This window comes from Coturnix japonica, chromosome Z (assembly GCF_001577835.2).
Source record: "Coturnix japonica isolate 7356 chromosome Z, Coturnix japonica 2.1, whole genome shotgun sequence".
In the NCBI taxonomy this organism is placed as follows: Eukaryota; Metazoa; Chordata; class Aves; order Galliformes; family Phasianidae; genus Coturnix; species Coturnix japonica.
The window spans coordinates 1,935,768-1,959,215 of NC_029547.1; the positions used below are offsets into that span (position 1 = coordinate 1,935,768).

At 44.2% G+C, this 23,448-nt stretch overlaps 3 protein-coding genes and 1 long non-coding RNA gene across 7 annotated transcripts in view; 1 reads left to right on the forward strand and 3 right to left on the reverse strand.

Annotated features, from left to right (window-relative positions):
* EPG5 (ectopic P-granules autophagy protein 5 homolog) overlaps positions 1 to 2,319 on the forward strand; it is a 46,689-nt gene extending 44,370 nt beyond the window's left edge. For all 4 annotated transcript variants that reach the window (XM_015848195.2, XM_015848196.2, XM_015848198.2 and 1 more), the window contains exon 44: positions 403 to 2,319. In XM_015848195.2, coding sequence (XP_015703681.1) covers positions 403 to 585 — 183 coding nt within the window. In that variant the 3' untranslated portion in view covers positions 586 to 2,319. The remainder of the gene's footprint in view (positions 1 to 402) is intronic.
* A 682-nt stretch (positions 2,320 to 3,001) lies between these two features.
* Positions 3,002 to 7,106, reverse strand: SIGLEC15 (sialic acid binding Ig like lectin 15). The gene is made up of 5 exons (XM_015848200.2): positions 7,055 to 7,106; positions 5,198 to 5,581; positions 4,220 to 4,576; positions 3,941 to 3,971; positions 3,002 to 3,237 (listed from the first exon to the last, which is right to left on the reverse strand). The coding sequence occupies exons 1-5, from the start codon at positions 7,104 to 7,106 to the stop codon at positions 3,141 to 3,143; spliced, it is 921 nt and encodes a 306-aa protein (XP_015703686.1). The 3' UTR covers positions 3,002 to 3,140.
* A 13,857-nt stretch (positions 7,107 to 20,963) lies between these two features.
* Positions 20,964 to 23,200, reverse strand: LOC107305715. Its single transcript, XR_001551872.2, has 2 exons — positions 23,043 to 23,200; positions 20,964 to 21,513 (listed from the first exon to the last, which is right to left on the reverse strand). It is a non-coding gene; the product is annotated as an uncharacterized LOC107305715 (long non-coding RNA).
* Positions 23,201 to 23,372: 172 nt separating this feature from the next.
* LOC107325912 (urea transporter 2-like) overlaps positions 23,373 to 23,448 on the reverse strand; it is an 8,341-nt gene continuing 8,265 nt past the window's right edge. Inside the window, exon 7 of the mRNA XM_015887181.2 lies at positions 23,373 to 23,414. Within this exon, the coding sequence (XP_015742667.1) occupies positions 23,373 to 23,414 (42 nt within the window). The remainder of the gene's footprint in view (positions 23,415 to 23,448) is intronic.

Consider the following 23,448-nt stretch of genomic DNA (forward strand, 5'->3'; position numbering starts at 1 on the left):
AACTTGGAAATTGTAGTGTTATTAATGGGAGCAAAATGATACCTTGATGAAAGTCAACTGTTCCTGACAGTCCACTCTTATTGAAATCTTTAAGCATGTTACCTTTTGTGTTTTGGTGTGGTTTCTCTAAAAGCATGTCTTCTTCTCTTAAAGTAAGCAGTCATTGCAAGCATTGGTAGAACGCTTTTTGTGCTTGTCTTGGGATGGCAACAACTTGCAAAATAAGATGGATTGAAATAGTACATCTGACTGTATTTTATGAGTGTTCTGTTCAAAACATACTAGGCTCTTCAGTAGGTAATGATCTTCCAGTGGAGTCTTTCTCGTGATATCTCATGAACTGGTTTGTTGTGGGCCAAAATGCACACAGCTAACGTAATTTTGTTTTCCTTGTGTCTGTAGGCACTGAGTGCTCTTGAATCAATGGCATCAAACAAACAGTATGTGGACTTTCAAGAGCAGATCTCCCAGGCTTCTCTGTTCATCAAGCATCCTGAACATTGTCTTCGAGATGGCAATAACCTTTTGGCTCTCCTTATAAACACCCTGTACCCAGAAGTGCATTATTTGGACTGCATACGGTAGCAGCACTGAGCTCACAAAACAATCATGCAGTGTTGATTATTCTGGTTTACATTTAAAAGTTGTTCCTGCACAAATAATTTTTACCTTAAAGAGTTCTGGTTGAAGTAAGTCAGAAGTGTGAGTGGGAGCTGCACGCTGGCAAATTTCATGCTCTCTGAGGGTTTCTTTTTCCTTTAAAGCTCTTAGGATATTTAGGCCTGTGTAACTGTTTAGTTTTTATCAACTGAAAACAGTTGGAATATGTTCCTGTGCAAGGTGCACATGTAAGGGGATAAATGTACAGACCATTAGACTGCAAAGCCCGTTCTTGTTTCTTGTAGCATCTTACATTTCTGTTGTGCCTTTTTCATTTTCCTGTGTGTCATCATTTGAGCCAGTGCAAAGTGAGTATGTGTGTGGGGGGAGGGGTGTGTATTATACAGTTTTCGACTCTCTTAGTGGAGTACCTCTAAAGCTTATGTGAGTGTGTGTGTGTGCAGGGAGATTTGTCCCTGCATTTCAACAGGTGGTATTTTAAAGTTTGACTCTTTTGATATTCCACAGAACTCCGTAGTTTAAAGGCATGCCTGCAATCTTCTCCTGTGTCTGAAAACTGAACTAAAGAACTTTGCTTTCTCCTACTCCCTGAATATTACTGAGTCTGCCTCCATACTGGTTGGTTAAACAAAAGAGATTTCTGGCCACGTTGTTTCTAAGTCAGGTGATGTCTACAGACTGATTTTTCTGCATCCTTGGTGTCCAGGAGGGAAGAAGTTATGTTCTTGCTGGATGATATTCCTTAATTCTGAAAATCTAGATATTTAGGAGATTTATTAAGTGGACACCACTGAAGTTTGTTCTTCCTAGCTGAGCATGATATGGAAGGACTTCATATGACACTGTGAAAAGCTATTTAGCTTGTTTTAAATCACTTTGTTAAAACTGTATAAACTATGAGCCTGTAAATCTATTGTTTTGCTGAATGATCACTGTTATTCTTGCTTTGTCTGATGTTGCACGTTCTGTCCAGTGGAAGCAGAAAGTGAGTTTCCCTGCTTGCTCATGTGATGTTGGCCTTCCCATGGCTGATCTATTTGAGGTTGCCCAAGGTCCTACATTATCAATCCGTGCACCTCTACAAAGGAAGTGAAAAACAGTGAAAGCATCTTCTCTTTCTGCATTAAGTGTGCCTTTGTGTTCAGAACATGTAACCATGTTTAAGCATTTGTTCAGGTCACTTGGGGATAATAGATGTTCGATAATGGATTATTTTGCAGTCTTGCTCTTAGCTGTGATTTTGGTGCTGGAGGGCAAACCACCTTTTTCTTCTCGATGAATCTGGCTAACTGTGCCAGCTGTGTCATCAGATCCAGGTGTGGTTTTAGGCTCACAGGTAGAGCAAAGAACTGTATGTGTATATATATGTACACCTCTCTGTATATTAACCAGGTAAGGGTGCAGCACGGTTTCTGACAGTCTCCTTTGGGAAACTGATGCCTGGAAGAATACGTGCTGCTGCTTTTTGAACCCCTGCAATGAGTTAAAAGCACTGGTTTATTAGTTTCAACATTACTGATCAGTTGCATTTAAAAAAAAAACACATAAAAATGTGAAGAATGGAGAGAGATATTTGACATATGTATTTGACATGCACTTTTGAAAGAAGGTATTGTTTCAGCTGTCGAGTTTTTACAGATGTGTTTATAATATCCTATGTCTGAAAAAAAAAAAAAAGACAAAAAAACCCCAAAAAAAGAACTGTGCAAAATAAAAAAGAAAAATGGGTAATTTGTGACAAATGCTGTGGTATTTTCAACTTGCTGGAAGAGACGGCATCTGAGTTTAAAGTATGATGGGGGAATGCCATGCAGGTGCTTAGTTGATGGAGGTTTGGAGGGTCTTGTCTTTTGATGTCATGTGCTTAACATGAATGTGACACAACTGTCTGGTTTAGACAGACCCCATGAGAAAGCTCATCCATATAACGACAGAAATAATGCTTCTGTGGTTTAGCAGAAGTTCACGGAGCCTTGTTATGGTTGTAGGTTTGTACACAGGTTCAGTTCTTTCAGCTGACCCAGACCATGCGATCTGGCATTTGTTCCAAGCAGGAGGAAGCGGGCATTGCAGAGGGAAATGGGCAAAAACTCTGCCTTTGGTGCCTGTCCTTGACTGCAGCTGCTGTGATACACATTTGCTGGCTGTAGTCAGTGTGTGAGATGCAGATAACATGCAACAGGGCATGCTTTCTGCATAGTAGGTTGTGTGAAGCATGACATTGGATGGCTCCTATTTGCAAGCAGGACCATAGGCTTGATGTTGATGGTAGTTGAAGCAGAAAGTTTGTGCTCCTGGCCTGGGATGCTCATTACTATAAGTGTCTTTGCTTTAAAGTCCTGTGTTAAGTCTCATCAGAGATGGAAAACACGCACCTACAAGGCTTGTTTGACCCATGCATCCGTCAACAGCAGTCCTATGTTCAATGGGAGAAAGGCACCCTAAGATGATCCAGCTTTGTACAGAGCAGATGGGGGTTCAGACCATGCAAGCAGATGTGGGTGGGACAGCCCAGCTCCTCAGCTGCATCGTGCTGCAGGTTGTTCTGTCGGCAGGCTGTGGCTGCTGCCGCATCTACGGTCAAAGTTCTCATAGGTGGAGTCCTGAGGCTGTGACCTGGGGGTGGAAAACGGGAAGCTTTCATTGATGTGTTGACAAATACAGTCTATGGCACAGTGTTGTTTAGATACACACGTGGTGCTACATGCATCCTGCTGAGATGAATCTATTTCTAGGATAAGGTGAGGGAGAGAGACCCCAGATAGCTTGTGCTGGAAGGGAGCAAATCCAAGCACATACTGTCCTCAGATACACTTTCTGTCTGTCTAACCTAAGGATTGTCTTACATTTTTACCCATCTGTCACCAGTTTGGCTCACAGAGCTCTCAGGAGTCTCCAGGAGTGGAGTTGCTTTGGGTATTGGGAGGTGCTGGTGATGCTGTGGGAGGATGGACTATTTGGTATCTCCATTTTTCCATGCTTGGCAGAACACGTCAGTTCTGGCACAGGCTCTGCTTCTGCCCAACCAGAAACCGGAGATCTTATGCTACTTTAGTGTGATATCCTAACACTAAATTTCTGGTCATCCCTTGCTTCTGCTGCATCTGTGTCTCTCCAAGTTCCTTGTCCTTAAGGGCTGTTCTCAGTTGCCTCCCAAGCTTTGGTTCTTTGCTCGACCGTCAGCCCAACCCTGTCCTCATCCCAAGAGCCTGCTATGAGGCCAGAGGTTGTAATCAAGACAGAGGACAAATTGTGTTCCTCTCCTTGCCATCTCTACCCTCCTGCTGGATGGTGTGAGTAGAAGGTGGGATACTCTTACCAGGCCAGGCTGGATGGAGCAGTGGAAGAACCTGTTAAATGAAAGCAGATACACAAGTTAACAGGGTGATCTGGGAAGCCAGAACTGACTGAGAGCCATAGGGCAACATGCACTAACTGATAACTGATACTCTGCTGAATGGTTCATTGGTGCCAGGATAGGAATCATCTCAGTGGCCTGAGCTGTTGGAGCCCCACATACAGCAGGGGCTTGTCTGATTCTTATCTGCAGCATCACATTGTGGGTTACCAGTCTGATGTTGGAAATAGAGATACATACCTCTGGGGAACAGGGTCAAGCACAGTATCACCAGCAAAACAAGGACCTTAATTCCCAAAGGCACAAAAATTAGGATCAGGAAAAAGGAGCTGTTGGGTGCTTTGAATTTATAGAAGTAGACTGTCCCCTCTGCTCTCCCGTGGCTGTTGACAGCCGTGCAGGTGTATTTGCCATCGTGTGTCAGGTACTGGAGCTCCTTGGTGACACGGTGGTTCGTGTTGGTGACTGAGGTGAGGTTGCTGGAGTGGGGACTGGTCCAAGTCAGGGCAGGTGCTGGTTCACCCTCAGCAGTGCAGCTGGCTTTGAAGGTGTGATCCCCGTTGGAGCTGACTGTGATGTTAATGATCCTGGGGGAAGCTGTGGGGGAAATTACAGGGAAAGATGGGGAATACGTCAGGTTTCAGTGATGGGTGACTTGGAAGGGACCCTTATAGGCCCTCAGGTCCCACTCCATGCAGTGCACAGGGACATCCACAGTTCCATCAGTGCTCACAGCCCATCCAGCCTGACCTTGGGTGTCTGCAGGGATGGGGCACCACCACCTCTCCCCTGTGCCAGGGGTCCATAATGAGAACAAACTGTGTTGTGTATCTGTGTGTTTTGGTGAACAAACTGACCTCTAAAGCCTTATTTAACTCCTGTCCTTTGTACTACAGGGCTCCGTTCCCAAAGCAGGGAGCAGTGGGGGAACCAGGCTTATGCAGTACCTGCATTCTGCTCCTCTCATTGTTGTTACCCTGTCAGACTAGGCTCTCTGTGGGAGATTTCAGATATATCCCTTCCTTGCAGTGTGCACATCACTTCAGACTGGATTCCCACAGTGAGTATTCCCTGCCAGAATGATACAAATCCTACTCAGGGCTGACCAGACCTGGAAAAGCCAATGTTTTAGAAGAACAAACATCTCAGATCCCCTTCTGTTATCATCTCATCACTTTGGGGTGGCTTTGCTTCCCTGGTTACTTTATGCTGTCTTACCAATCAAATGCAGCTTTATCCCGTTCCTGCTTTCATACTTGTCGTGGATGTCCCCAGATAACTCCACACGGCAGAAGTACCTCTCGCTGTCACTCCAGGTCAGGTTATCAATCCTGATGGAAAGGTCCTTGTGCCGGGGGTTGCCAAAGAGTTTGTATTTGTTTTTGTAGCTGATGGCAGTCTTGCAGAGCTCGCTGGCACTCTGGCTGGTGCACTTAAACACTACAGTGCCATTGTATGGCTCCTTGATCCTCCAAATAGCAGTGAGGGTACGGTCGAAGGTTTTGTAAGGGTGTGTGAAGGTGCAAGGCAGAATAACCATCTTTCCGAGTTCACCCGTGACATCAGATGGGACGTGAATGGACCAGCTATTGCACTGCACACCTAGAAGCAACAGCAGACAAGGTTGTGTGTCTATATACATATATAAATAAATATATATATTTAATATACACAGAGGTCTGGTGGCTTCGAGCACAAATCCAGTCAAATGCAGGTGCTCTGTGTTTGAGTGCATGCACACAGGAGGCTGCAAAGCAAGCAGCTCCCTGCTAACAGAGCAGGTTGACAACACGTGGGCTCCAGCTGCTTGTATCTTCCCAGACTGGCCTTGTCCTGGACTCACAGGAGGGGAAGTTCTGGGTTTTCCAGCCAGGATGTCACAAACAGTTGGAATTTGGGCACCATAAATCCTTGTCATGCTTAATGGTCACAGTAAATCCAAGCCCCTGCAACCAGACCCAGTCTCATCAGTTCTGTCTGGTGATGAAAACAGCTTTCACCCGAATACATGTTGTCCAGCCTTGAAATATATCAGGAAAACTCAGTGTCTCATCCATTTCCCTTCTCCAGCAACCAATAACACCAACAAATAGCACTTGTAGGCAGCTCTTGCTATACAGATACCCATATCTATCAACTGTATTTCTGTTCGCAACAGCTGCAGCACCAGACTGTGGCTTCAGGAATGCCTCTGGCTAATTTCCTGCCTTCTATAACTTACACAGCGCTTCGTTAAATCAGGAGGCTTCACCTCCGTGGTTGAGAATAATTGGAGAAAAATGTAAATAATTTGCCTCCTGTAAATAAATCGCTGACTTCGGTGTGATCTGTGGGCATGCATCTGTCAGGTCGATCAAGTAAAGGCTAAGTTAAGATGGGTGCTTGTGTTTATGTCTTCTGTCCGTAATATTTTACAAATATCCCAGTGGCTGTGCAGGCAGTGTTAAAGTTATTGCGTGCTGCACAGTTGACAAAAGCCAAGGTAGGACTGTTTCTCTTCCATTAAGTTATTTAGCTGCAATTTATCCCAAGCCAGTATTTTAATTACTGAGAGTTGTGGTGCCTTTTGTCACTCTCTATAATGATATGATTGCTTTTAGCAGCCTGGATTATCTACTGTATAAGGCTATATGGCCATAGGAACTCCATGCTCTAAGCACAGTGCCCCACTGACAAAAACAAAGAACTCCAAGTACATCTACTAGATGTCAATGGAAAGGATTTGAGGTAATGATAACCAAATCAAGAGCTGGAGCCCACCACAGCCATTAAACTTGCTCCAGGAAACAGCCTGACAGTATATTTAACCAAACCCTGTTGACTTTAATACAACCTAAGTATATACTTGATGTTAACTGTGGGCTAAGGTGCGCAGTGGAGCTGGAGCAAATTGTGTGCATTGCATATCAGCTCTGAGGGACATTAAACAGTATGAGATGGGGCTTCTGAGTGGTGAGAAAGATGAATGTTCCGCATGAGTTATAAAAGCAGAGGAAAAAGGAAAAAAAACCACACAAAAAAACACCAAAAACCAAAACCCTGATCAGATGGAACTGTAGCAAGCTCGGAACTCACCCTTCTTGAAGATGGAAAGGACGAACAGAAGAAACAGACTGTACTCTCTCATGCTGGTTGAGGTTCTCCACGGGGGTGTATCAGTAAACCAGAACTGCCTCTGCTACATCTGCACTGCTGATCTTGTCATCACAAAAGATTTTTTCCAGGGATGGAAGAAGCTGTGGTTTTTCTCTCCTTGGAGGGAATGAGTTGTCCAGCTGAACTGGCTCTGGTTTTATTAATAGTTTTGTGGTCAGTCATGTGCAAAATCCTCCAAGGCTGAGGGAGCTGGACCATGGATGGGGCTCTGGGCAGTGTCATCTACTGGGGCCACCCATCCCATGGCAGGATGGAGCTGGGAGGGCTTTAAGGTGCCTTCCATCCCAGTCATTCCAAACCAGGATGCTGCTGCTGAAGTAGGAGCTGTGGAGCAGGATTAGAAAGATATCCTTTGTAGGACAGACCAAAAACCCATCATGCCTGGTAGTGTCAGCCTGAGAAGGAGCAGGGGCAGGTAGTTATGGGAAAGCTATCAAAACAAGTATGGATTGTATAACAGCTCATCTACGATTCCGAAGTGCTCCCCTCCCATTTAGTCACCATGCAATGCTAAATTCAACCTGGGAGCACATATTCCCCATCAGGTCTTAACCTGAGATTTGCTGCCCTCCGTTCCCAACATAGGAAGGTGTGATGTCTGATTGACCCTTATCTCGACAGCTGGGCCGCTGTAGGGCCCTTCTTCCCTCATCTCCCAGCTCAGCACCGGCTCCTGCAGCAGGCAGAAGTGGGTGAACGGCCGCTGGAGGGCTCCCGGAGCCCAGGGAAGAAGATGCTGCTTGGCTCCCAGGGGCTGCGCTTCCTTCCCCACGGTACTCCGGTCCCGAACTCTTTACACCGCTTTACACACCCCTCATGTTCCCATCTTAACTCCTTGCACAAATTGCTTCCAGAGCTGGGACGCGGAGATGAGATGATTTGTCAAAATTAGTGTGCTATTTGATTTTATCTGTTTGCGAGGTGAGCTTTTTGGTGCTGTCTCTCAGCCCTTGGCGCAGAGGGTCTCAGTGGACTGAAGCAAAAGATTAAAGGGAAATCCGTGCTCAAAATGTGGTGGTTTTTTTTTTGACTAAGTGGTTTTAAAATAGAGACACCAGGAACACCTTTATCTTCTCTCTCACTCTTTTCAGCAGACAAATTTCATTGGGTTCTGCCATACACACGGTCTTTATTAAAACCTCTGACGATGCAGTGTGTGCAAGCAAGAAACCATCATCTCTACTATCCGACCTCTTATTTCCACTAAGCCAAGGGGTGGGTTTATAAATGTTTATAAATACCTAAAGAGAGATGGGAGACAAATGGTTGAGGCCAGGCTCTTCTTGGTGGCAACAGGACAAGGAGCAATGGCCTAAAACTTGAACATAGGAAGTCCATAATAACAGACAGAAAACTTCTTTATGATAGGAGCTAGGAGCACTGGCTTACAACTCCATCTACCAGAGCAGAATTTTGCTCTTGTATCTTGCTTAACTGCCATGGTGTACACAAAGCCACCTTGATTTTCAGGGCATGGTTGAGGCTGAGTATAATCCTAGTCTTCTTCTGTAGGTGCCATATGATTCAAAATCTGTTATCTACAACCTTTTCTTCCAGTTCTGTAGGGTAGCTAGGAGGTGAGACTGGGGACCCAGAGGACTTTTCCTTCCTTCTGGTTTCTACTGGCAGAACCAGGAAGAAGTTGTGCCACACTGAGCTTCTTGGAGCTGCTATGGGTTCTGCCATGCATCCATTTCATCTTCAAACCAACAGCAATGTTCCTAGAGTGCAAAGAAAGAGCAAGGGGAGGTAGGGATGGAAGGCATCAAGCCATGAGCTGTTCCTGTAGGTGACACTGATCCTGCTTCTTGGCACCAAGTGAACATGGTCATCACTACGTCAAGCTTCTACTGATCCAATTTGAAAGTCTTGCGGGTTCACTCACTTGCCTGTGGTGTTTGCTGAGCCTGTTACAAATGCTCCTGACCTGAGAAATTCTCCTGCTTGCCATATCGTCACTGTTACGTCTTGGGCTGTTCCACTGCCAAAGCTGTGGCAGTGAATTGATGAGCAGCTATGCAGGCAAGCCCCTGCCACCTCTGCTAAAATGTCAGCTAAAGAAAGTCAGGTGTGCATTTGGATACCTCTCACCTAGCAGGCAATTACTTCAGGAAAAACAGCTTCTATGTGAGTGTGGACAGAACTTAATGGATGGAAGGAGAAATAGCATCTCACTGTTAAGATGTCTGTTGAATTCTACATGTTCACGTATCGAGATGGAGAACATCTCATCTCTCAGACCAATGTGTTTCTTCCCGCTCAGCTGGCTGTTTTAAGCTCCATGCTCTGAGCATCAAGAACTGGGCTTGGAATGGATGTATTCAGGCAGGGACATGGTTTATTCAACCTCACCCATACCAACAGGACAAGAATTATACAAAAGAATGAGCCTGAGGCTATGTGAGCACTAACAAACACCTTCTGCAAGCAGCAATAGAGCTCAGGATGATGCAAGCTTTTATTACGTGGTTCTATGATTCTACAGACTTGCAGATGTTAAAGTGGGATTGCCTCATCTCAGCATTGGCCCATCATGGTATTACCTGCATTATTTTCAACAATTTTCTCCTGAACTTAGTTCCAAAACCTGAACCTGACATAGCATCAGATTACTATGGATGGTAGAAAGGAGTGAGGGAGGGCATGGTGCCCATGAGACCTCCCAGGGAAACCTGGTAGGAAAGGTGAGATATGGACGTGAGTTCAAGCTGCTGATGTAATAAATGAGGCACTCTGATGAGCTGCACCCAGAAGCAATGTTCTTTGACAGCCTTGACCTGTTGTCCTGGGGGTGTCTTCTGGACTGGACAGGCAGGAGAATTGGGCCCATGTGAACCTAATGAACCTCTCCTGCAGGGAGACCTCACTGTGGCCTTACAGTACTTGAAGGGAGTGTATAAACAGGAGGGGGAACATTACATTACATCTGATTACAAGGGTGGACAGTGATAGGACAAGGAGGAAAATGGTTTTAAACTGAGACAGGGGAGGTTTAGGTTGGATCTTAGGGGGAAGTTTTTCACACAGAGTGTGGTGACACACTGGAACATGTTGCCCAAGGAGGCTGTGGATGCCCCATCCGTGCAGGCATTCAAGGCCAGGCTGGATGTGGCTCTGGGCAGCCTGGGCTGGTGGATGGCAACCCTGCACATAGCAGGGGGTTGAAACCAGATGATCATTGTGGTCCTTTTCAACCCAGGGCATTCTATGATTCTACGTTTCATTGCAGTTAAATCTGAAGGTGAGTAAAAGGCAGAGGCACGCGTATTTTAAAGGCATTGTAGACACTTCTTGCCTGACAGGAGCACTGCAAACACACTGCAGTTCATGACCTGCATGAAGGTGGCCTTTACTTGAATCACGAAATCACAGAATCTTAGCATCATAGCACCACATGATCACAGCATAATACCGTGGCTTGGGTTGCAAGGTCCCTTAGAGTCCATCCAGTTCCAACCTCTTTGCCATGGGTAGAGTTGCCACTTGAGAGCTCAGGTTTCCTGGGCCTCCATCCAACCAAGACCAGCACCTTCCCAGCTGATACTGGAATAAAGTGAGATGGAGGTAGCAACTCCACTTGCCCTGATGGTGTGACCTGTCCCAGAAGAAGAAATCATTTTCGCTATGTATATCAGAGTTTTCCTAGATGACAAGATAAAGATGAGATTGTGTTGCTGCTTTATTTGGAGTTATTGTTCTAGAGTTCAGCTTGCTGAGAGGTTCTGGTATTTTAATTGGTGCAGACAACGTAGTTAAATAGAACATAATAGTAAGATGTTACTGCCTGTGTGTTTATTCTTTGTCTTCACCTCAGGAAACATTTCTGGTAGCAAATGGAACATATAGCTGCAACAGAGGGCAAACAGTTTGCAGCATTTCTCCAGCGCGCTTCCTGCCTTCAGATGAAGATTCTTACTGATACCTGTATTGGTTGGTGTCCAAGGCTGCTGATTTTTCTTTCTGTGCTGTTTATATGGAGATCTGCCTGGTGGGAAGGTCACAGCAATGGAGCGCCAACAAGAGGCATGTGAGCCGTAGCGTATATAAAAATTTGCTCTTTCTTCTTTCGATCTTGATACCAGAGAAGTGTTCCCAAAGGCCAGCGCTAACACTTTAGGGACAATGTAACCTTTACTTAATTGCTCAATTGCCATAACCTTGCATGGTGCTTTAGACACCAAGTGAGATAAGGTTCCTGCCCAGGGGAGCTCGCACTCATTTAGCGCGATGCATTACGGCATTGACTCCTGGGATGAAGATCAGAGGCTGATAACAGGGAGAAGTGCTTTGAAGAGTTCATTGTTCTCATCAGTTCTCACCACAGTGGGGTTGAAGCAAACAATGGATCAATTTGCATCGCTTCATACACCTTTCTCGCAAGCAGCTGTACAAGTGGCTGTTGACTCACCAGTAGGACTTTGCTGGAAGCTTGGCGTTCCTGTCAAGGCAAGAATAGAAAGCAAGGTTGCACCAAGGGAGGTAACATGGAGTACAGTGGAGAAGCTGAGAAACCACAGTTAGAAAGTGAGGTGAAAAAGAGGAAACTTGGGGCTGGGCCAAAGTCTGGGTGGCCCTTCTACCAGGTGGACCTTTCCATTAAGGCAATTCTCTATTCTCTGATCCTGAACCCTATTTCTGTTGCTTGAATTTAGGTCATGGTCCTTCCTTGCCTTAAAGTTATTGACTTAACCCCATGGTTAATATGAAGGGGAAGAACAGTCATATGCCTTCTCTGAGGTGCTGTTATTCAGTCACCTGTCAAGCTTCATTATATTGAATAACGAGGCCTTTGGCCCTATTTCTGTTTGAGTATGTAAGTAAGTGATTCTCAGGTACCATTTGAATGCTTTTGGATAGGTTCCCAGGAGAATTTACATCCCGGAAGGCTTTGTGACATGCGTGAAGGCACCTGTCTTCTCCAGCTCTGGTGTAGTTACTTCTCACATCACCAGGAGACATTTGTCAAAGCGTTTCTGAAGAGCACGTGTGTGAAGGCAGAGAAGTTTGGGTGGATTTTGTCCATTGCTTGCTTCATGTAGAAGCACGGGTTTCTGCAAGCCTTACAACTAGCCATCATTCTTTGAAAGGACAATGGAATAAATGAGCTTGCAGAACTTGCCAGTGCGATTATCAGTTACAGGCAAATGGCTCCCTCTGACCTCCTTAGCTTTATTACGCAAATCTACAACACACGAGTTAGCGGCCTCCTCTGGGAGCAGGATTGTTGTAAGGACAATGTGCCTCCTGCACAACATTCTTGCTGACATTCCTCTTCTGGTATTATAGACTTCAAACCCCCTTGGCTTGCTATGTGCTTCAAGCTTGAAGGACGGATTGGATTTGCATGATTGGTCTATGTGAGTCCTGTGAATTCCTGCTTGTTTGCAGAATGGCCACCCTGGGAGGCAACAGTGCTTACAGCTGCAATTTTCAGCTATGCTGGACAGGAGGTGATGGGTAGTGTGACTTGCTGTGAAGGATCATTCCATGAGATCCTAGCAGAGTTCAGGCTGGAGCTATGAAGGCTAAAACCCTCCTCTACCACCTGTTGCTCTTGACCCTTGCTCGTGCATGACAAAAGTTTGCTGAAGATGAAGCCACTTCAGCTTCCAGGAGGCATCAACAAAGGAAAAGGCTTTTCTTTTTGAATTTTCATACATAAAAAGCAAATCTAAAAGCTTACAATAATCAGTGGAGGTGGTCTGGATGTCTCAGACTAACTAATTTCTCAAGTACACTGATGTAGCTTATTTCCATGTGTCCCAGCCCCATCTTGCATCTCAGTCCATGTGCAAACAATACTTTCCTTTTTTTGCTCTGTTCCTGTTATTCTGCTTTTAGCCCTCTGCACAAATTCCAGTTCTCGGCTTCTATCATTTGGTATGTTGATGAACATTTGATCTTCTGAAGCTAATCAAGTTCTCTCTTTGTATTGTATCAGCTTTCGTATTTCGCTTAATAAAATAATAATAGTAATAAAAGGTTTATATACATGGCGGATTCATTCAAAAGCTGTATCATTCTTGTTTGGCTGAATGCAGTCTCTACACTTTAATGTAGAATTCCCACACTGTGTTGGATGGGCCAGGCTGCTGCAGTGCTGCATGGATGCTCTCTTTCATGATTCCTGTTTTGTCTACTCTAGGGAAACTAATGTACTCAAACAGTATCTTCCACATCATGTGAATGAACAGTCATCGGACAATGTGTAATCTGTCTCCATGAGTATCTCTGTAATAGTTCTCTCACCCTCCTGGTCCTCTGGTACCTGGAAGGAGAAAGTCTCTGGTCATACATCTTTCACTATTCAGAGATGAAAAGTTAATCCTTTAGGTGTTTCAGGAGAGAAATTAATGGTATGTACTTTCCACTGAGCTGCAGAGGGTAGCAAGGTTTGAGTGAATGCCAGAATGGGTCCTGCTCATGGACAGAGACGTGGACACTGCTGAGCAGGAGCATGGGCATGAGAAATGCCATATAGTAAGCTCTGTGAGCAGAGCTGGTGTTTTGGCAATGTCGTGTCACAGAGACATGGCTGTCAGAGACTCATAGTGCCCAAGGATAATCAGGGTATAGAGAAGTCAACCTGCACTATCAATACAAGCTGAGAGACATAAGGATGGAGCACAGCCCTGATAAAAAATGACCCGAGGGTACTGGTGGATGGGAAGCTGGACATGAGCTAGCAATGTGCCCTCACAGCCCAAAAAGAAAGCTGTGCCCTGGGCTGGATCCAAAGCAGCTTGGCCAGCAGGGCCAGACATGGTGTGGTACAAGATGCACTCTTGTACATCAGAAGCATTAGCAGTTTTCCTCTTGTTTTGATGAGCAATAAAAATGAAGTGATGAAAAATGAAGGGGTAAAAGGTTTAGTGATATAGAGAAAATGTCCCAGAAGCTGATTGGAAAGCAAATACTATATGTTCAGAGGGATGAAAAGCCAAAAGAGGCAAAATAAGGAAGGAAAAGGAAAAAGGTTGTCTCTGTTTGGAAGACCAAGGTTAAAGCAGCTGTCCTCTGCAATAGGAGGGAGCAAGAGCAGAAAGTGAAACAGAATGCAAAATGTGTGAAAATAGCAGAAGTTATGAGGAGATGGAGCTCATAGAAATGGTGGATCGAAGAGAAGATGGTTTAGAACTGGGAGTGCTCAATGAACATTGCATAGCAATTCCAGGTATAGAAAACTTTTGCATTTTCTTGCCTTGTAGATGACAGAAGCTCCCAAGAAAATCTTGGAAATATGATTACTCAAAACTCAAATGCTCAGGTTTACACTTAACAGATACTGTTTTTAATGCATATGTGTTGCTCATACTAAGTAGATTTACCACTGTATTTATACACCACTTTTTCCTTGTTTGTAAATAACTTAATTCCTCTCTGAATCTAGTAAACTGCCAATACAAACCCATCCGCCATACCTTTGTGTGAACAGTAGATTTTTGTGTCTAAATCAGTGTTTTAGAGGTGGAGAAAGTAGCAAGAAAAATGTGCTTCTCTTTCCAAACTTTTGCAAAGCTAACATCTGGTTGTGAGAAGATTCATGTCAGGAGAGCCAGATGTCACACAGCATAGCTGTATTTATCATCACTAAGAAGAACTCATCAACCTGTTTTATCCATACTAAAAGATATTCTGCACTGGGACTTTTTAGGGATATGGTTAGTAGGCTTGGTGGAGTTGGGTTGATGGTTGGACTTGGTAATCTTACTCGCCTTCTTCTCTAGTCATGAGGGTGGTAAGCTGTCCCAAGTTAGCTAGCTATTTCATTCCTGAAACCCTTATTGCCCTGCCTTGAATCTCTGTCTTGCCATGAATAGTATGAAGTGTCTGTCCCCAGAGTCCAAATTCTGTCCCTGAACTCAAGTGGGATGTACCTTGGCCTTAGTGGGACAGCAGTCAGTGAGCACAGAACACCAGGAGCTGAGTATCACCGGAGCAAAGAGAAATCTAAAAGAGAGAATAGTCAAGGCAAGTTGAAAAGGAGGTTGATATGTCTTCCACCAAGAACAGAATGTCCAATAACTGCCTGGTTAGAGGCACCAATATGTTGGATTTTTTTTTTGCAGGACATTCAAGTCATGTTCCCACCCTGATTATTTTCAGGAATAAGTCCTACATCCCTGTGTGCAGATGCATTCAGATACAGTGATAATCAGGCTGTTAAATTTGTAGCTCACAGGTGTTCTGGACCATCTCCTCACCTTACTGAAACCCAGGGATGTATCTCCCCTTCCCTGCTCCTTTTCCTAGATGTATAATCGTGCTCTATACATTTGGCTGCAGTCTGTAGGGCATTTAATAGACATCACAACATCTGCAATACAAATGCAGAACATCTCTAACAGGGTAGAAATCCTATGCTGTGTAGGAGAGTGAATTCCAGGAGGGTTTGCAGGAGGGGAACAGGGAAGTTGTCTTTATTCTAATCAGTCTGCAATTTCCCTTTCTATTTCTTAGGAGCTGCATTCAAGTTTTGTTATATCTTTAAATATCCTGCTCTTTCTCTGTCTCATAAGCAGCTAATATGGAAATGGGAGTTAGTACGAGACTACTAGCATGGCCACTGTAACAGGGAAGAAAGAACAAAAATTAATGGGAGAGATTCCCATTTTCCTTCATTTAATTTGTTTCAGAATGAAAAGCAACCCACTGTTAGGAGCTTTTCTATAGATCTGAAGTTGTGCTGTCTCAGGCATTGCCTTGTCTATGCATACTCAGTACAGTGTGATGCAATGAATGCTGCCTTCACTTGTCACAAGTGCTGAGTGCAGCCATGCAGTCTGGAGGGCTGATTCTTGGTAGAGTATCGTATCCTCTCCCACCAAAATTATATCCTCGGCTGTGTTTTGTAGCTCCTTTGTGGCTGAAGCACTGGGACGATTTGCAACAGCTGCTGGAAAATTCCACTTGAAAGAATTCCTTCCTTTCCTTCCCAGAGCACGATGCCAGGGGCACACTTTTCCTGGTATTATTTTTTTAATTATGCTAACGAACAAATCTGGTCCTTTACCTCCCACTGATCTCAGCCTTATCCGATTAGACTGATGAGCAATCCAAGAATGTTTAATCTAAAGTGTGAGCGTGGGGAGCTGTACTTTGACAGCATTCCAAGCCCAGGTTTCCCATCTATTTCCAATCTATACATTATGGTGGTAAGCACAAGAAAGGAAAGCAGAGGTATTTGTAGAATGTGTTTGTATTTAAACTCCGAGATTTGCAATCACATGCACATGTGGTTTTATTTTACTCAAAAACATAATCTCATTAACCTCACTGGGCCTAAAAGGGGAAAAAATTTCTCCCATGCTGCAAGTGCAACTGAGCTGTTTTCCTACACAGTGCTTTTGTTTGATTGCAGGGCTGATTTAGTTGCTCACTTGTATGCCTTGGAATGTGTGGTGAGAAATTCTGATGAGTGATACCAATCTCTTGGTGCTTTGGGCCAGCCTTCAAGCTGCTCCATGCTATACCTTGAAATATTGATATTATTGTGTGCATGGTTTCATCCGGCTTTGTGCTGGATCTTCTTGCCCCAATATCTGAGGCTCTTGCTGTAGAAAAGCAACGTGAGCACCTCTGTCACACGTTTGTTCTTTCAGCTTTCCCTGCTGAGTGAAAAGCATGCGGTGTTCTCACTGGCATCATGCTTTGTTGATGCCCATGGGTGATATCCACAAGCAGCAGCCTGAAGAGTTGCTCATATTCCCTCTTCCTTTGTATTTCTGCTCCTCTTTCTACCCCTAGGTGAATACTTCTGGAAGAGGGCAGGGCTTCAAATGAAAACTTCAGATTTGTTTTACTTTGCATTGAAGTGCTACAGGAAGTTGGTCAGGAAGCTCAACCCCAAGTAAACAATTTTAGCCTTTTGAGCTCATTTGCAAGGGAAACAAATATCTGGACGCACTGGCTGGTTTGGGGCTTGATGAGAAGATGTGAGAGATCCATGCTACCAACTGAGGTGTGTGTGAGTGTATTTAGGGGGTGCTGGTGTGAAAGATTGGAGCTGCTTAAGGGGTTTAAGATCCCTTCCAACTCAAACTATTCCTTGATTTTATTATTCTATTATTTCAACTCCTCTTTGAGCAATTTTCATTTGTAAGCATGGGACACTGCTTTGATCCATCTGCTCCTCTGAGAATAAGCAGAGTGAAGGTCTTGAAGACATCAGAGTCCTTTCGATTTGAGGGTTATCCCTCCCTAATTCAAAACCTCCAGTAACATGAACTGGTAACAAAAAATGGTCCTTCCCAGATGAAAGCATTATTTTCATAACAAAACAAGGAGAAAGCAGCAGAGGGATGTTCAGTTGTGTCTGACAATTCATAGCAGACATTGCAATAGTTACACTCTGAGAGGGGGGAAATATCTAAGCAGAGCCTTCCTGCTTCCTTGTGGCTGGCATTGTTCTTAGCAGGTGAGTTCTTCCTAGCTGTAGCCAAACTCTGTATGAATTATATCCTTCATGCTAAATATCAAGATTCAAAAGATTAGCTAATGATCAGTACAAGCATTATTTGTACTGGTTATACTTCCTGTACAGCATGGTAAAAACCGAAACTAAGCAAAACCCACAGCAATCACAAAGGTTTCAGGTTGCCCAGAGGAGCTGTGGGTTCCCCATCCCTGGAGGTGCCTAAGGTTGGGCTGGAGGGAGACCTGGGCAGTCTGATCTGGTGCAGGGCAACCAGCCCACTGTAGGGGTGTGCCAGGGAGGGGTGAGGGGGGGTGGGGTGCAATGTCCTTTCTAGCCTCAGCCATTCAGTGACACAGTGATTCTATGATTTGATAAAGGGGACTGCGTAGAGTTAGACACTAAAAAGGCTGGTTTTGGTCCTGACTCTGCAATGAACTCTTGGGTTTGATCTCAAGGTCACTTGTGCTGAATGTTTCTTCCTCCCGTTTCAGCATATTCAAGGCTATAACCTCTTCACTGCTGCATTTGGGGGCTCCTCTGACATGAAGTTGCTGCCCAGGATCCTATGATAGCTCCACTGAAATATTAATTCACCATTTTCCTCCCCAGATCTTCAATAGTAAGCCATGTGCAAGTCTGCTGAGTAGGAGTGAGTGGCTGCAACCAGACCAATGGGCAGCTGAACCCCAACAGAGAATTCTGGGGGGCAGAATAGATGGGAATGCCGAAAGGTGGAGACTGGGGTGACTGTTTGGTGCAGGACTGCAAGGATTGGAGAGATTTATGACTATCAGACACAGAAGAGCTGACAGTGGTGTAGGAGATGGCAGTGAGACTGTTAATTTGAGTGTGACTTTGGGGTGAACTCTGATTCCCAAGGAGGTGCCCTTGTTTTGAACTGGCTTATTTTTATACATGCAATGCAATTTCTTTGTTGTTACTGGAAGTAATTAAGGAAAAAGCCCCAGAACTCCAGCCTAGCAGACATGCTTTTTAGGATTTAGAAATCTCCTTTATTGCACATGTCAAAAACAATGCAAATAATGCGTTTGAGAAATCTGTGAACTTTGAGTAGCATTTATTTGATGTAGATCAACAGCAAACAGAACTGTTCTGATAATGACATAAATTAGATTATTATTATTATTATTATTTTTTTTTTTTGCAAAGACTGCAATAAATGATAATGGTAGAAGCATGATATGCATATTCTGACTGTTATACATGACACATTACCAAATAACTTACTTTACACGGGGTAATGAGGGGGCTGAATTCTCTGGGTAGAGCAGAATGAAGAATTAATGCTGAGTGATGTGCAAAGTCTTTCTAATAGCTGAGACGTGGCCTTCATCTTCCGTTGTTTTTCTGTTCTGTGCATATGGTTTCTTTACAGTACTGCTGAAATGGCTCTGTTGCTCAGCAACAGCAAGCTGAAATAGCACCAGTCAGAGAAAATCTGCTGATTTACACTGGTCATAAAGTGTGCCTTCTTGCCAGAGTGCAGATTTTGACAGAAGAGTGAAAGCCAGCCCTTGCCTTTGACCTCTCATATTCGTGGTACCAGTTGGGGAAATGTCAGTCCAGACAAGGAAAACTAACCTTTACCCTGAGTGTTTGACAGATGGAGTGGTGCATCCTATGGGCAGAACAGGACCTACTCTGATACCAGTCTGGAGAGTCAGTGGCTTCTCTAGGAGTAAATCCTGATCTTCTGGGCTCAAGGAGGGCTTCAGCCCTGGCTGCAGGTCTGCAGACACAACACTGTGCCTTTGGACTGGTCTTAGACAGGAGCAAGGCTTGTCTCTTGTTCATACTGAATGTTACTATTGCAGACAAATGCCATTATTGTAATGAACAGAAGTTAAAGTTTCCTAAATATCTACACCCGATTACGTAATTTTACTTCCCTACTTTTCTTAGCTATTTATGTGAATTAGAAGAGAGTTTCACTTTGGAAACACAGAATCATAGGGTCTGGAAGGGATTGAGTCCAACTCCCCTCACTAATGCAGGTTCCCTGGAGTTGATTGCACAGGGAAGTGTCAAGGTGGGTTTTGAATATCTCTGGAGAAGGAGATAAAAGCTCTCTGGAAGAGCACAGAGACAATAGAGAACTCAAATAAATTAGTGTTTGTTTTAGAAAATAACTCCACACAGCATTATGTGGACATTTACCAATTAAAATACAGTAAATAACACATTTTACTAGTGATCTCTGGAGTGTCACTCATTCAGAAAAACTGTCAAATACATGAAAAATGCAAAGGTTCATCAGAAAATGCTGCCAACAGTTAATCCCAAATACTTTTCACTTGCGTCTTTTTGGTGTTCATATAAAGATGGTTTCTTTTCCCAACCTCAAAAGTCAGTAGTAATATGAACTGTAAGATACAGATACAGGAGTGATGTTATGATCAGTGGTTAGCAACCCTGTCTGTGCCAAGGGAGTTGGAAATTTAAGGCCCCTTTCAACCCAAAGCATTCTATGACTGTATGACTGAAGTGTGTAGGCTAATGCCAACTGAATGACCTGAGCATGGAGGAAAACATTTGTGGTGAGGATGTCAGAATCTGGCCTGTATTCCCTAATTGGTATCTTTGCTACCAATTATTGCTACAGATTTATGTTCAGCACTAGCTGTGCATCTCTTGGAGGCCTGATTAACCAGTCCCATTGTGAATGATCTGGTGTGCTGGTAAAAGTTATTATGTTGGGTAACATCCATTGCCTTTTACCAGTGCCTTACATCAAGAAGAGGTAAAACTGAATGCTCTTAGTCATTGCCTTGCATGCTATCACTGCTTGAACTTGATTACATCAATGCAGAGGCTGAGAAAATCAGCTCAAGTTAGCTTACGGTTGGGCTGAACAGAGCCATTTCATTTTTCATAGAGCACTGGCTTTGCTGCTATCCCCAAATTTACTAACCCATGACCAACTAAGTGATATGCTGATATAAATGTAAAATCATTATACTTATTGTTATAGAAAAATGATGTTTTTACTGGCATTCACATTCTTGGCCTTGAATTTTCTGTGCAACAGGGTATCACTGAAACAACTTCTTCATGAACTGATGTAATCTAGTGTGAACTAGAACATCTCAAAGCTGGGGCTTATAGGCAACCCCCTCTTTCCCATTATTTTGACTTTTACCACAAGACTTGCAAGTATTAGCAATGCTGCTTTGCAATTCATTTGTATCCATCGTGTGTGTGATGATTATTAATTCACACCTTTCTCCACTAGGCTTGAAGATTCTCCAGGAAGATTGCTTCATCGCCTATTTCCTACTTAGCAAAGGGACTCTTTGTTCCAGTTCTCTACCACTATGAAGCTCTCTAAGGTGTATCTTACTGTTGTGGTAAGCCGGTGTTAGCCTTTAAATAGCACTCCTAATAAAGAGGTGAGGTATGCTCTGCTCTTTATTGCTTTACATCTGATTACAATGACTCAGATTTCACAAATATAATTTTCTTTGCCACCTTTAAGTCATTTCCCCGCTTTTTAAAACAAGTGTCTTTTCAGGCATATGTGTTTTTGAGTTGTGACAGGTTGGTCTTGGGAAAGATCCTTCGAGCACAGCACGACTTTCTCTAATCAGGATAGAACAAAAAATTGTGGTGGAAAACGTCTCTATTCAAAGATGATGGGGGTTTTTGGTCTTTTTACTTTACAGCCCATAAATAACTCTTTTTTTGTTGTTTGTTTTTTTATTTTTTTGGAGGGAACCTTGTGCTCTTGCCTTACAATTTGTGAAGGATCTCTCTTCTTGGGTCTTTATACGTCACAGCAAGACATGTGATGTTTCTTCATCCTCAGATAATACGCTCGATTGGCTTCTGGATAGGTGACTTTGGAGAGTGGAAGCTTGTAGATGGCTGAGTGGTTTGTGGTCATTAACAGAAAGGTCAGTGCAGACAAACAGAACGACCAGGTTCCTGGAGGCACCCCAAACTGTACAGAAAAACACAAAACACATATTTACTGTCTGTTTGTCTTCCTTCTTCTGTCATGGGAAAAAAACTTAAGAGCTGCCTGGAACAAGTTTTCTCAAGGAAATCTTGATTTGGCTTTGTATGGAGAATCTCTGTGGGGATGTAGACTTTCTGTATGAGATTTTGATGTTGTTCACTGGCTTATAGCATCTAGCAGATTTGGTAAGAAGAATGATTTCTGTGTGCACCTCCTGAGATCATAGATGGACCTAAGATAGGACCTAAGACCTTGTCTTCACCAAGGGAAAGTAATGCCCGACCAATCTGGTGGCCTTCTATGATGGAGTGATGGCATTGGTGGACAAAGGGAGGGTGATTGATGTCATTTACATGGGCCAGATCAAGGCCTTTGACACAGTTTCTCATCACATCCTTATCTCCAAATTGGAGGGATGCGGATTTGATGGCTGGACCACCTGATGGATAAGGAACTGGTTGAGAGGCCACAGAGGGTGGTGATCAATGGTTCTATGTCCAGGTGGAAGCTGGTAACAAGTGGTGACCCCCAGGGGTCTTGGGACCGGTGCTATTTAACATCTTTATCAGTGACATTGATGATGGAATTGAGTTCACATCAGCAAGTTCGCTGATGACACCAAGCTGAGTGGTGCGGTTGACACAGTGGAAGGAAGGGATGCCATTCAGAAGGACCTCAACAGACACAAAAGGTGAACCCGTATGAACCTAATGAGGTTCACCACAGCAAAGTGCAAGGGTTTGCACTTGGGCCAGAGGAATCCCAGGCATATATACACACTGGAAAGAGCAGTCCTTGAGAGCAGCCCTGCAGAGAATGACCTGGGGCTCCTGATGGATGAAAAACTGAACATGAGCCAGCAGTGTGCTCCTTCTGCTTGGAAAGCAAATGGTATCCTGGGCTCCATCAGAAGAGGGGTAGCCAGCAGGGACGGGGAGGTGATTGTCCCTCTCTACTCTGCCCACATGAGGACCCTTCTGGAGTACTGAGTCCAGGTCTGGAGCCCCCAGTACAAGAAAGACAGAGAGATGTTGGAGAGGGCCAAGAGGATGGCCACAAAGATATCAAGGGGCTTGTTCAGCCTGGAGAAAAAAAGGCTGTGGGGTGACTTCATTGCAGTCTTCCAGTACCTAAAGCGAACCTACATACAGAAGGGGAGTCAACTCTTTGAAAGGGTAGGTAACAGCAGGACAAGGGGAAATGGTTTTAAGTTGAGGGAGGGCTGGATATCAGGGGGAGCTCTTTCCTATGAGAGAGGGGAGGTGCTGGAAGAGCTGCCCAGAAGGGCTGTGGATGTTCCATCCCTGCAGGTGTTCAGGGTCAGTTTGGAAGAGGCCCTATGCAGCCTGGTCTACCTAGTATTAGATATGGAGGTTGTCAGCCATGCATGTGTCAGGGGATTGGAACCTGGTGATCCTTGAGGTCACTTCCAACCCAAGCCATTCTGTGATTCTGTGAAAATAGGAATGGACACAGACAAGAAACAAGACCTTAGCTAATAAGCCACTTACCACAGAGAACATGTTTGTCACTGTCGCTCCCAGATAGGCACTGAAGAGTGCTGTGAAAAAGAAAGATAATTTCTGGTGATTTTGGTTGCTCATAGCATGGAGGAGACCAGCAGAAAGAAACATCTCCCACACTGCCTTGGGTAGCTCAACCAATGCTTGTGAAAATGCCTGGGAAGCCCTCTCAAAAATCTTCCCTTTGCAGCATGCCCTCCAGCCTCCGGTGGAAAAGGCAAAACAAAGAAAACACAGAGTGATAAAAAGTGTCAATATGGAAATAGAGGCTTCTGAAACATGCACTGACATGGAAGGTAAGTAGGTTGATGGATGGAGTTAAATGGGAAAATAACCCTTCCATTTCTCCTGCCTCCAGGGCTAGAAGGTGGGTCAATGAGATACAAAGCTAAAT